Here is a 14017-nt window from a genome sequence, read left to right on the forward strand (position 1 = left end):
TAGCTAGACAAAAAAGATTGACAAAGATCCCAACGTATTAACAAATAAATGAACTTTCCCAATAACATAAACACACTTAATCTCTCCAAAAGATTTCAGTAAAATGCACATTTTTTTTTTTGGAGAATCAGTCCCGGAGACATCAGTAAAATATTTTAATTTACTTTTCTGCAGTCCATTCTTATCTCTCCATTTGACCCAGTCAAGGGACGCAAAGCCCCCATTCTAAGCATAGCACCGCCAAAATCTTCCCAAAATGCCCCTGTATGTTTGCTATAAAACTTCACGAACCCGTCACTGCCGCTCCCGTCGCCTCTGTACAGTTGTTGATCGGAATGAAGCAAACCTTTCCTTTGCAATAACCGATCATAGTACACCGTGTCAAATTTTGCCGGTGTACCATCCAGTGGTGAGAGATTGTCATCTCCGTTACCATTTTGTAATGGACAGATGGATTTGAGCGAGCTAGCCAAGCTGGCATCGAGAGTGCAGGATTCGTTGTATAACCTGTCTCTGAAGCTGGTGCACCTAGCGAAACCAAGCGTGTGGGCCCCAGAGAGGAGGACTAGGTCTTGCATAGTGAGACCATGTGATGCGAAATTGGAGACGAGTCTGGAGAAGTTGGAATTTGGAGCCGGGATACTGTTGTTGGCTGCAGCTTGGCTGGCTGTTCTGGCGTCCCTGCGGCCTAGCTGCACTTGGTACGATGGTCCACCGAGCTGGATAGTTATTAATTATGACGAGAGATTGTCAGAAATTTCTTGTACTAAGACATGTCTAGATCACTAATTAACAATCAATAATTAATAATAATGAAGGTTTATTAGGTAAACAAAAAGGTCATGCATTAATTTTTATATTCTTCTTTTTTACTGGTTGGTTTTGAAAGGTTCAATAAATAACTCATCCTACAAGTAAAAGCAGAATAGTGGACTTCTTCCTCTTGTCTGAGAATTCTAAAATAGAAAATGGTCAAACTAGCCAAGCTATCTTACAAGATGGCAAAAAGGTAAAGTAACAAGAAGTTGAGAAAGATGAGTTCACTTTAGAAAATAAATGTGTGAGAGTGTGACATATACCAAGAATTATGTGCTCTCTATATATATTGTGATACAACTTTAGTTTTGTTATATATGTGGTTTCTTTCTGAACATTTAATTAATTTATATTTCAGTGAAATAAAAATATACATACAGCGACAACAGAGTCACGAGCTGCCACGGCCACGATGTCAGCACAAGAGACGATATTTCCTTGACAAACAGAGTTAACCGCAGACTTAATCCTGTCTATCACCTCAAAACCCCTCACCGAGTTCTTATTTGGTGCTGCATTTTTCTCCCCAATGATTGTCGGTGTGTCATCTAACAAGATAGAGCCATCACAACCCTATAACAAATATTTACTCGTTATTCAAAAGTCATATACACATAATTGGATATAATCTGAGAACATGTGTGACTACTACTCACATACAGTAGCAGGTACTAGAACATGAAACAACAGCCTTAATTGATAATGGAAATACAAAGAAATTAGAGTGCATGAGATAGGTATATAATTGTACATTGACAAAGCAGTCATGGAAATGAAGCCTGAGAAGTGAAGCACCCATCCGTGCTTCTTGTTTGATCGTGTCATCTATGATTGACTTGATGGTAGGGAGAGCTTGTGGGCACACCTTGTCATAGAAATAGGGGTCAAGTTGCGCCTTTGCTAGGGTTCCAGAGGAAGCCACAAGCACAAGCAGATATGTCAATAGAAAGCTAAGAGATGCCATCTATATATGAATAGTTGTACTCAAGAGATTGCAAACTGAAGTTTAATTGTTGGATGAAGGGATTATGTTATAAGAGGGGTATATATAGCTAGTTGTGGTGCTCTGTTAATTAGTTGAAATGTATTGATTTTGAAGGAACACATTTGCTAGTATGACTTGGCATCAGCATGAACCCTGTCAAACTAGTAGGTAAGAAAAAATCTTACTAATTAAAAGAGTGACATGTATAATATTGACAGTTCGCCAATTAATTATATATGAGGATGACGAAAGTACCTTTTACTAATTAAAAGAGAGTTTTCAACCAATCAAATGTCTGTGTTGACTTAGTCGTTAACTTGTTTCTTAATTTTGACAAGTGATAAATACATATTAACATATGATAGGATCCCTTGACAATTATATTTTATATTGGTTTTGTTATGCATATGGCTTTGTTCTTTCTATGAACTTTAAGGACATTTTCTATTTCTGTTTCGACACTGTTAAATGTTCTCAAGACCACAGAATTTGAGAAACATAGAGGTGGTATTTGACAACTGTACTTCAGATTGTGGAACACTTACATAAAAATGGAGTACAAGTTAATCTGCTTACCGAACTAAAACTAACTAGCTAGTTTCTAAATGATAAATTAAATATCTAGTTTGTTGAAGATTGCAACAATTCTGAGTATCTCTCAAGCACAGTTCGTAAAAGTTACCGTGTGGCCAAGGTATACATTATGGAGACGTATATCTCAACACATAGTTATGCAAACAATAAAATACACTCCCACAGGGTTGCGTCTCGCAGTGCGATTGTAAGCGGGTCATTCGTACTTATATTGCTTGAGACTTAAAAAATGCATTGATTCCTTGATTTTATATATAGGTCTATTTAACTCTTATATTTTCTTGAAGCAATTGTATGCTGTTGAATTTTATGTAGCGAGTTAAAGACTTGATATATATCATTATAATTTAATCAAGTAATGCTCAAGTTCGTCTGCGAGAATTGTATAAGAGATGATGATCTGATGACCTGGGTTGGATTTTTAATTAGATTGTCCGAGTTCAGATTATTTATGGGTTGCAGGCTATCAGGTCACTTAAGATTAAAATTTAACAATTATTCAAAGTCATACTAATTCAAACCCGACCCAATCCGATGCAATTACAATCCATCCCGTCCGGTTGTCACCTCTAGTCATTTTGTAGATGTACTGCTAGTTGTACTGCGAGGGAGGTTTTTGTTTATATTTGGTAGCTGAAGGGTTGGAGGCTTGAAGCATAATTAGATATTTGTCATATCTATGATGTATGAAAATATTTAGATGGTGGGAAGTACGTATGATTTATTGGCACTAGTGGAAAAACAGGAATCAGGATCGGCCTATCTGGATCGGTTATATGGACACCCGATCCTAATAAGTATCTGGATCGGTTTATTTAAAAAAACCGATCTTAAAAACTATTCAGATCGGTTTTTAGTAACAACTGATCCTAGTTTATTACTATTAGGATCGGTTTTTTGTGGAAACGGATCCTGATACTATCAGGATCGGTTTTATTTTAGAACCGATCCTAATAGTTCAATCATTTGGATCAGTTTTTAGTAAAAACCGATCCTGATAGTATCAGGATCAGTTTCCAACAAAAACCGATCCTGATAATTAAAATATCTCAAATAAATCTTATTAATTGAAATATATCATAAAATAGCATCTGGATCGGGTCTATACATAATAACCGATCCAGATAACTTAAATACATCTAACAAATTAAAATATATCAGAAAATATCATCTGGATCGGTTCTGTACATAAAAACCGATCCAGATACATCCTGATAGTATCTGGATCGGTTTTATTGCTAAAAACCGATCCAGATAACTTAAATACATCTAACAAATTAAAATATATCAGAAAATAGAATCTGGATCGGTTTTTAGCAATAAAACCGATCCAGATACTATCAGGAACGGTTTTATTGCTAAAAACCGTTCTTGATAAATTTTTTTTTTTTTTTTTTTTTTTTTTTTTTTTTTTTCTAAGTAGCATGGTACTTATCTCTACATTTTTTTTTTACATACACATATTTTTTTAAGATACAAAAATTATATTTGAAATTGCTATATAAATCATTTTAGAAATTGTTTTATAAATTTTCTTATATAATTTTTATATTTTCATTCCATAAAAATTAAAATTTACTATCTGGAACGGTTTTTACCATAGAACCGTTCCAGATTGCAAAAATGACATACCCATGCACATACATATACACATACACATACACATTTTTATACAATTCACTTGTACAGTTATTTATATTCATGTTGAATGTAAATTTTTAAGCTTATCTTTTAATTTTGTAAAAATTTATCTTGTAAAATTAATTTTATATGTTTTTGTTTTTACATAAAGCAGAATTTAGCATACACATATATATACACGTACACATGCACATTTTTTTTTTACATACACATATTTTTTTAAGATACAAAAATTATATTTGAAATTGCTATATAAATCATTTTAGAAATTGTTTTATAAATTTTCTTATATAATTTTTATATTTTCATTCCATAAAAATTAAAATTTACTATCTGGAACGGTTCTACAGGTAAAAACCGTTCCAGATACCTATCTGGAACGGTTTTTACCATAGAACCGTTCCAGATCTTTCCTTGGGCGCCATTAATACTCAAACCCACTCAAATCCGTGACCTAAACGGGCCCCTTCATCTCCTCAAACTCACTCAAACTCACTCAAACTCTCTCAAACTAAAACCTAGCCGGCCACTTCCTCAAACCTAGCCGGCCCCTTCATCTCCGTCGGCTCCTCCCTCTCCTCCGTCGCCTCTTTCTCCTCCGTCGGCTCCTTCCTATTCCACTCCTCCGTCTCCGTCGGCTCGGTGGCCCCACCTCCCGCCTATATCTCCCTCTCAAGTCCGGCCCTCTTTCTCAAATTCGGGTATGTCCCCTCTCCCTCTCCCTCTCCCTCTCTAAAATCGATTTATTAGATTTCGGATTAGAAATTATTTTAAATTCGGATTAGAATTGTTGCTAAATATTTCGGTTTATTACAAATTGTTGCGAATTCAGTTTATTACAAATTGTTAAGACTTGTTGCTAATTATAAATTGTTGCTTGTTAGAATTTGTTAACCTTAGTTACTCGATCAAGTGTACTTGGTACCGATCCATTGTGGGAATTTTATTTGGTATTTCATAATGTATTGGTTAGATTGGCATATGTGTATTCTCATTACAAATATATTATAGTTGCTAACAAACCTTAATTCGGTTTATTACCAATTGTTAAGACTTGTTGCTAATTATAAATTGTTGCTTATTAGGATTTGTTAACCCTAGTTACTCGATCAAGTGTACTTGGTACCAAGGCATTGTGGGAATTTTATTTGGTATTTCATAATGTATTGGTTAGATTGGCATATGTACATGTATTCTCATTACAAATATATTATAGTTTCTAATAAACCGATCATAAAATGGTTAGATTGTGCATGGTTTAGATTATGTATGGATTAGTAGATTAGATCAATTTTGTGGTCTCATTTTAATTTTATGCATGGATTGGATTATATCCTCTTTATTGCATTGTATAATCGGGTAATTGCATTGCTATTAATTGTTGACATACAATTCAATTTTTTCAAACTTATTATGTAGTGCCCACAACAACCAGCCGGCTGGGAATGTGCATATTATGTCATGTTGCTCATGCAAGACATAATAAACGAACACATATATACTTTTCCGAACTCAAAGGTATGCATTTATATATTTTCAAAAAGTAATTAACCATTGTTGCTTCAAATATAATAAAATACACAATTAATTGTGCATGCTCTTCTATCTTTTAAAAAATGCAGGACATTCCCGCTAAACATACTGTACAACGCTTGACCGACTTACGAAAAATGTGGGTTCAAATTTTCTTGAAAGAGGTACGGTAGACATGAAGTACAACAATTTAGGATGTTTATGTTTATGATTTTTAATTTCGGACTTTATTGTGATTTGTATGTGTAAACATAATTTAGGATATGTAAACTTAATTTGTAGGATGTGTTTGATATCAATCTGTGATTTGTATGCATATATATTTATCAATCTGTGATTTGTATCGGTAGCATATTAATTGGGCCAGCATATATATATAAATGGGAGCTGGCCAAATAATTAAAATTACATTTTTTACATTCAACAAAACATCTGGATCGGTTTTTATTCAAAAACTGATCTAGATATGAAATTTTTAATAAAAAAAAATATTCGAATATATTATCAAGAACGGTTTTTATATAAAAACTGATCTTAATAGTTCCTATCTGGATCGGTTTTTATTCAAAAACTGATCTAGATATGAAATTTTTAATAAAAAAAAATATTCGAAAATATTATCAAGAACGGTTTTTATATAAAAACTGATCTTAATAGTTCCTATCTGGATCGGTTTTTATTCAAAAACTGATCTAGATATGAACTTTTTAATAAAAAAAAATATTCGAAAATATTATCAAGAACGGTTTTTATATAAAAACTGATCTTAATAGTTCCTATCTGGATCGGTTTTTATTCAAAAACTGATCTAGATATGAAATTTTTAATAAAAAAAATATTCGAAAATATTATCAAGAACGGTTTTTATATAAAAACTGATCTTAATAGTTCCTATCTGGAGCGGTTCGTATTCTAAAACGGATCTAGATAACTACTATTAAGATCGGTTTTATGAAAAAACCGATCCTATTAGGTTCTATTTGGAACGGTTCTTTAAAAAATATAAAACCGATCCTGATATTATCAGTATCGCCTTCATCAGGATCGGTTGGATTCCGTTACTGATATGTGTATATAACCGATCCTGATTCCATATTTTCCACTAGTGTGGAGACGGTGACAATTATAACAATTGTACTCAATGGTAAAATATTGTCTTTCTTCTTCATTTCACCTATCAATTGTGATGAATATGATTCACCGTTGTGTGAGAGCCCACATTCATATGATGCTAGGTAAAATGGAAGGAGGAGAAGAAAAAAAAAACAAGTGTTGACCAACAAATGGATACCTCCATTTCAGTAAACACTGGACAGAGAGATGACCCTTACCTAACCGCTTGAGACTGATTCTCTCTATGCACAAGACTAGACATCATCGATTCTCAGCCTATTATTTCCTTAACTCTAGTCAATTCTTGTAATCATAGTTAAGAGCATTGGTTAGTTTCAATTATCTCTATATAAATACTACTATACATACTAGCACTCAGTAAATGAACAATATATACACAAAAAATTGAATACAATGAATAGTTAAATCAATTACCTTCTCCTTCTGCTAAGCTTTCATGCTATCAGAGTCATGGCTGAACCTATAATTTTCTTTCTCAAATCCCTTAACAAATACTACATCCCAAATTGTATCTCTAATTCATATATATCCAATTGTCCTTCTAAATCTTCCTATTTTTAACAAATTAACTAGAAGCAATTATCTTTCTTAATTGGCATTCACTAATTACACCTATCCACCTCGATTATGGATTAATAAAATACATTGATTCCCAAATCATCCTATAATTTTCTTTGCATGTTATTAGCTTAATTACTTTAGTTTGATGAGGTTGACTAAGATTTTTGACAGCAGATCATTCTCACAAATTTATTGTTGATAGAGAGGACTTACATATATGTCACTGTAACACTACGAAAAATTTAAGAGAATAATATGCAAGAATTTATCAAATAATATAGAAAAATATTAGGAAATGTATAATGAATAATAGAAAATTTATACATGGTGATATTTATAACTTTTTCTTTATTTAATTTTAGGACTGATTCACAAATATTATAAACTGAAAGGTTATATATAAAAAGTAGAAACTTGAGATAAAAATAAATAAATGAAGATGACCAATTGACCCAAGGCCACGTGGCTATTGTTGAGTGAAACACCACATGCTATATTCTTCTTTAATTAAAGGGGATGATTCATTCTCCCTCCCGTAAATGAAAGGAAAAAAAAAAAAAAGAAACAAGAAGAACTTACACAGAGATCAAATAAAATCGGAAAGAAAAGAAAAAAAAAATGTCATCCTCTTCTTTCTTTGGTTTATCATGTGATTAGATACTGAATGAGTATTCTTCCTTTCTCTCAACGCATCTAGCACAAGTATTTGGTATATCCCTTTTGTCTTGTTTCTTACCTAATGCATGGTTAGTATTTCTCTTGTGTTGTTCCTATACTTGTAATTGTGAGAATTATGGGAAGTTGTCCTAATTGATATTAAATTTAATTGTGGATGTGCATATGAGTTAACCCCAGTCTAATACCGAAATACCAATTGTATTAATTATATTGATAATATTAAAATGTTGATTCCCATCTCTTGACAATAGTACTATTCAATACCAACCCATGCATGTATTTGGTTATGGTGTAGTTTAAGGTTAAGTGGGTATAATTGCATAATTTCCCTATGTTGGTAAATTGACATTGTCAGTAGGACTAAAGTGCATAATAGCAAAATATTAAATGTATGAGAAGTAATATAAGAAAATAACAAAGAAATGAAATTAGGTTTGCCTTGTACTGGGTGAAAATAAACGAAGTTAAAAGGAAATAAACTGGATTCGGACTGATAGATTAGAACTTTATTAATTGAAGTGAAATGTTAACAATTTAGATGAATTTGATAAAATAGAAATGAACTAAAATTATAAAGTAGAGGATTTAATAAATAGGTAAAAATGAAATTTACATAAGTGCACATGAGTTAATTACTGCTATACGTAAATTATTTTATAATGGTAGTTTTGTAAGAAATAAGATAGTAACTATTATCTTGCTATAGGCATTGATAATGAGAAGCAAGACTTGAATGAACTGTCAAGAATAACTAGTAGGCAATGATTGATCGCTTCACTTGCCCTACGATATCAGGTGCGAGGTTATTGGATTAGTCTGAGATTCATAACTAGGAATTAAATCGTAACTCGCTGTGCATTTTGAATATTTGATTGACTGCATTGATTGAACTGTTGCGTTATATGCATAGCCCAATACAACTGAAACTGAATTACAGGTAAGTCCGTTGACTGTCATGTTGATATTGTTTATCGATTTCTTGATTCTTATTGTAAATGATTGATTGAGACCACAGTGATTGAATTGAATGAATATTGAATAATGAAATCCTTGAACCTCCATATAGTGGAGAAAAATGATTATTATACGTAAAGTCTAGCTAGTTACTAGACTTTACTCCAGGACCCTTATGCGCATATGGTAAATGGCCCCAACTGAATCCAGTACCGGTTGGATAGGGGATATTGAATAAATGTGAATTGTGACTGTAAGGCTAATGAACTGTGGTAACTGTCTTATCATTGATTTCCTTTTCGATAATGACAGTATTGTGATATTGATTTCGTATGGTTTCTGTTAATCAGGTGTCAGGATAGTTAGAATGGTATAAGCCCTGACACGACAGATACATGTTATAGTATCTTTCAGTGTTACCAGACTAGAAATTGTAAAGTTAAGAAATCAAATATTACCAGACTTAGCAGTCCTAAAGATTTGGTCCCAAATATTACCTGACTTTATGGTTTAAAAGATTTTGACTCAAACCATTTATTCTGATAAGATCCTTAGAGTTCTGATTTATTTATGTGATGTTTGTTGTTCAATTGGATATTGTTATTAAGCATTTGGATTCGTCATTATGAAATGAATTATTTGTTTCTCGTGCGGTGATTTCATTTTGAATATGGATTTCCTTCGAATCCAATAATCTGAGTGGCAATCAGCACTGAGAAATAATTTATTATTTCTCACTCGTTTCCCCTATGGGTTACAGGATTATTATACGAAGATAAAGAGCGCTTCCGGGTAATATTTGACAGCAGAGCCACCTAAAGGTATGGGATTTGGGTTTATTATATCTGACAGGGTGTAGAGAATATATCTCTAGCATCATCCACTATAAAATGTCAGAAAATTATTGTAAATAAATTGGGATGTGGCAAAAATAATGGATGCTATTAGTAATGCATAAAAAGATCCATGCCTTATGTTACGTATATTGTTATGGTAAATAGACGCGGTAATAATCGTTGCACCTCCGGATCGGGGGTGTGACAGTCACAATATAATATTTTTTTTTAATTAGCATTTGATTTAGTAGCAAAAATAATCTTTTCCGTATGGAAGGTTACAGGTTCAAAACTTGAAAGGAATAATCCTATGTGAATATTAAATAGTTGGGTAGCAACTCCAAATTTTACTTCCAGCATAATTTTTTTAAAAGAAATATGAAAGTCTAAGTCTTTCAAATTTCAATGTTTACATAATTCATCCGAATTTCAAATCTAAGCTCTGTGTGGGAACATTATTTTTTGCCAATGTTAGTTCTCATATGTCACAATATATTTAGTTGGACAAGTTTTACTTTGGATAATGTTGTAGTTCGGTTTCACTTCTGAAGCAGATCATGCTACTGGACTTGCTGCGAGAAATTACTTGCTTTTCTTTTCCTTTTATGTTTTTTTCGAAGCAAAAATGTACAATGTTCTCAATTCTCACATTATGCGTACATGGCTTCACTCAGGGGCGAATCCAGAATTCCAATCAGGGTAGGCACAAAATACTAATAAGAGTATAATTACACGGTTCAGTCACAGTACAACACGATTTCATCATGGGATGATATTTCACATGTGCTGGTCACGTGTCTTGTGCAATGACCATTCACGTGACGTGGTCATCTTTCAAAATTTTGAGACGACACGGCACATGGTCACGTATAATTAGAACCGTTAGATCTTGATCGAATAGTGAATCTTCAATAAACTAACCTAAATTATAAAAAAAATAATTAAACATGACCAAATATAACCGGTCACATTTGGATACATCACGTGTGGTCACGACATGCCTTGATCATGGCGTAGCTAATGTGTTGTGACCATTCACGTGCCATGACCATCCTTCCAAATTTAGTCACGGTACGTTATGTAATTCAAGTCACATCATGACTAGTTACGACATGAAATATATTTAGATAGTAGTATATCTTTTTTTTCTCCTGGCGAATCAGCGATTCTTCTGAGTGGAGTAGCGAATTGGACCGCATCTTTTTTTTTAATTCTTTTACGCGAATCAGTCTGGGATGACTTTTTTTTTGCGTGATTTTTTTCTACTTTGTCATAAATTAAAACTAGGGGTAGACATTGTTTTCGTCCTGGAGTAGGCACAAGTATAAAATACCACTGAATCTAAAAAAACATCGAATCCAGGGATATGCAAGTGTCTAATAAACAGTCAAATAAACAATCATAACCAATTCAAAGAAGAATAAAACCTGTACTCATACATTAAATGGCCGCAGGGGCGGAACTAGAATATTGAGATGAGGAGGCTAGAAAATAAAGAGTAGTGTAATTTTATTTTATAGAGGGGACTAAAAGTATTAATAGATACAAAAATTATAAAACTCAATGAATAAAATTACAAATTTTCAATGCATGGAGGTGGTCTAGCCTCCTTTTGATTCTATTACCTTCCGTCCTTGAATGGCCGGTATGATCGGAAGAGGGAAAAAAGAAAGGAAGGATAAAAAATTATAGATGAAAAGGAGACGGCTTGTAATGAATGATAGATTTCAAAACCCCATTGTTGAGAAATCTTGGAAAAAGAAAATTAGCATAAGAATCACAACAAAGGGCCGAAATGTCATCCCGATGAAAATTTTTTCTTACCAAACTATTTAATTTGTATTAAACGCAAAAGCATTACATAATAACGCGGGCCAGTTTAGCCCAATGCATAAATGGATTGCTTAGGCCCATATAATTACCTTTTTAGATAAAACTAAATTCATTTTTATTCCTAGCCCACACAGTCACTTGCAATGTGGTGTATTTTGATATTCATACTCATAAATTCCCCGCTAATTAAGTACGTACAATATCCATATATTCTCACAAATAACCAGTTATGATTTAATTTGTCTTTCTACAGTTGAGTCTGATTTCTCCACTGGATCCCGTCAAGGGGCTAATATTTCCCATATTAATCATAGCTGCTGTAAAATCACTGAAAAACTTGTTGGAGTTGCCTGCATATGTGTTAACTTGCGAATCAGCTGACCCGTTATTGAAAAGCTGTTGATCCGAATGGAGCAACCCCTTATTGGCCTGTAAATTCTTGTAATAGTTTATGTCGAAGACTGACGACGTTCGGGTGTCTAGAGGAGCAGTGTTGTCGTCACCACCGCTGGTCGGGCAGTTGGCTTGCAACGATGTGGCAAAAGAGGAGTCGATGTTGGTCTCGTTGTAGATACGGGTTCGAAATGTTGTGCATCTGGCTAGACCTATTGTGTGAGCTCCTGCCAAGATCAATTTGTGCTAAAAGTGAATTTACACATAATTTGGGATATTTTAAAACAGAGGTTATACCACCGATCGATCATGAGTTCATGACGGATATTAAATTTTGGGTCTTGCTTGGCACATTAGCCACTTATTATGCAATAAATTTGATTATTTGAGTCTGTCTCTAAAGCATGGTATGGATACAAAAATGTGCATGAGCTACTTAATTAGTTAATTACCTGAGAGAGCTATCATGTCAGTGGTGCTTAGGCTCTTTTTGGAAAAAGCAGAGATGAGAGCGCTGAGGTCAGATGTTGCCGCAGGGAGATCACTATTTGCTGCGCTTAGACTTGCGGTTAGAGAGTCTCGTCGTCCCAACAGCACCGTCCAAGTTGGCCCTCCAAGCTTTTCAAACAAAAGGGCCCCATTAATATATTAGGGACATTATGGGGGTGGGGGGAGGATATAGTCTTATTGTATATATATTGGAAAGAACTTTCATGATGAGAAGCAAAATCCATACAAATAAAATGAGGTTCATTTCTAGATTCTAATCATTGGATGGTATAAATTTTGCTTATGGAAAGAGAAAGTGTTGATTTATTGAAAGAAAAAATATATATAATGGCCCAGAAACATGACTACTCAAAAAAGTAAATTCATCAATCATTACAATAAGGGCATAGTCTATATCCTCTGAAGTTAAATTTGAATCCAAATTGTGAGAAAAAATAAGGAATGGATATATATTGTACCGCAACCACAGAATCACGTGCCGCAACGGCTAGTATGTCAGCACAGGACACAGTTTGCTTGCACACGCTCTCCACTTGAGTCTTAATATTGTCAATGACATCAAACCCTCGAATTGAGTTCAAGTTTGGGCCCGCGGTCTTCTCTCCAGTGAAGGTTGAGTTGTCATCAAGAAGAACTGATCCATCACAACCCTGCAAAGTGCAAACAATGGTTAGGAACATCAATGATGATTATCTTTTTGTAGTTATAAATGCATGTTTGCCACAAAATCTTTCAAAATGTTAAAATTGACAATTGTTTGAAGAGAAACAAATGTGATAACTAGCTGACACTATTCTTTCGCTACATTGCTTTCTCATTCACGAGATGGAGAGAGAAATGGATGATGCCGAAGCAGGGGCATTTTGGGTAATTATAAAGATGAGAAGGAATGGGTCTATTTTTCATCTCTTGCAAACTCAAGAGACATTTCTTACAAATTTGCTCATACATAAATGAGATTCAAGGTCAATCTGAATTGGGTATTTATTTTACAGAGTTATAAGTTGCGTAATTGAACTTTTTGAAGGGAGGGAAGAATTAAATTAAGAAGAAATAAACTTGCTTGAACAAAACAATCATGGAAATGAAGGCGAAGCAAGGAAGCTGCCATGCGTTTTTCTTTCTTAACCGCGGCATTGACAGCACTTTTAATAGTAGACAAAGCACTGGGGCAAGAGCTTGAATAGAATGTAGAAGACAACTGTGCAGAAGAAATAGCAACTAGTGTAAAGAAAACTAGAAGCCAAGAATATTTGGAGCTAGAGATTCTAGCCATTGATTGTTGTTTAATTGATGGAGAAATGGAAATAAGATGAGGTACTTAATTGAGTGTTTGCAACGGATGGTGTGCAATAACTTAGTATTTATAGTTCGGAGGTACTCGTAGCCACGTATGTTACCAAGCAAATTAATATCTAAACGGTAACTTAACAACGAATATAGTTGCATATTTGGATTTAGTTTTCTTTTTCCTTTGTTCTGCAATATTATTGGTCGCTTTTGTCTTTGAATTCTCCACTTGATTAGGTTCACACTTTAGTCAAATTTT

General features: G+C 33.7%; 2 protein-coding genes and 1 long non-coding RNA gene across 3 annotated transcripts; 1 reads left to right on the plus strand and 2 right to left on the minus strand.

Moving 5' to 3' along the window:
• On the minus strand, window positions 1–1907 carry LOC144555510 (peroxidase RIP1-like). Its single transcript, XM_078303881.1, has 3 exons — window positions 1568–1907; window positions 1195–1389; window positions 1–719 (listed from the first exon to the last, which is right to left on the minus strand). The coding sequence occupies exons 1-3, from the start codon at window positions 1778–1780 to the stop codon at window positions 156–158; spliced, it is 972 nt and encodes a 323-aa protein (XP_078160007.1). The 5' UTR covers window positions 1781–1907; the 3' UTR covers window positions 1–155.
• Window positions 1908–7760: 5853 nt separating this feature from the next.
• Window positions 7761–9933, plus strand: LOC144555110 (uncharacterized). The gene is made up of 3 exons (XR_013511979.1): window positions 7761–7973; window positions 8649–8737; window positions 9657–9933. It is a non-coding gene; the product is annotated as an uncharacterized LOC144555110 (long non-coding RNA).
• Window positions 9934–11745: 1812 nt separating this feature from the next.
• LOC144555811 (cationic peroxidase 1-like) lies at window positions 11746–13804 on the minus strand. Its single transcript, XM_078304238.1, has 4 exons — window positions 13532–13804; window positions 12927–13118; window positions 12411–12576; window positions 11746–12185 (listed from the first exon to the last, which is right to left on the minus strand). Exons 1-4 carry the CDS (start codon window positions 13742–13744, stop codon window positions 11800–11802), a joined length of 957 nt encoding a protein of 318 aa, XP_078160364.1. The 5' UTR covers window positions 13745–13804; the 3' UTR covers window positions 11746–11799.
• Window positions 13805–14017: the final 213 nt, after the last annotated feature.

The sequence above is a fragment of the Carex rostrata genome, chromosome 6 (genome assembly GCF_964058835.1).
Source record: "Carex rostrata chromosome 6, lpCarRost1.2, whole genome shotgun sequence".
Lineage (NCBI taxonomy): Eukaryota > Viridiplantae > Streptophyta > Magnoliopsida > Poales > Cyperaceae > Carex > Carex rostrata.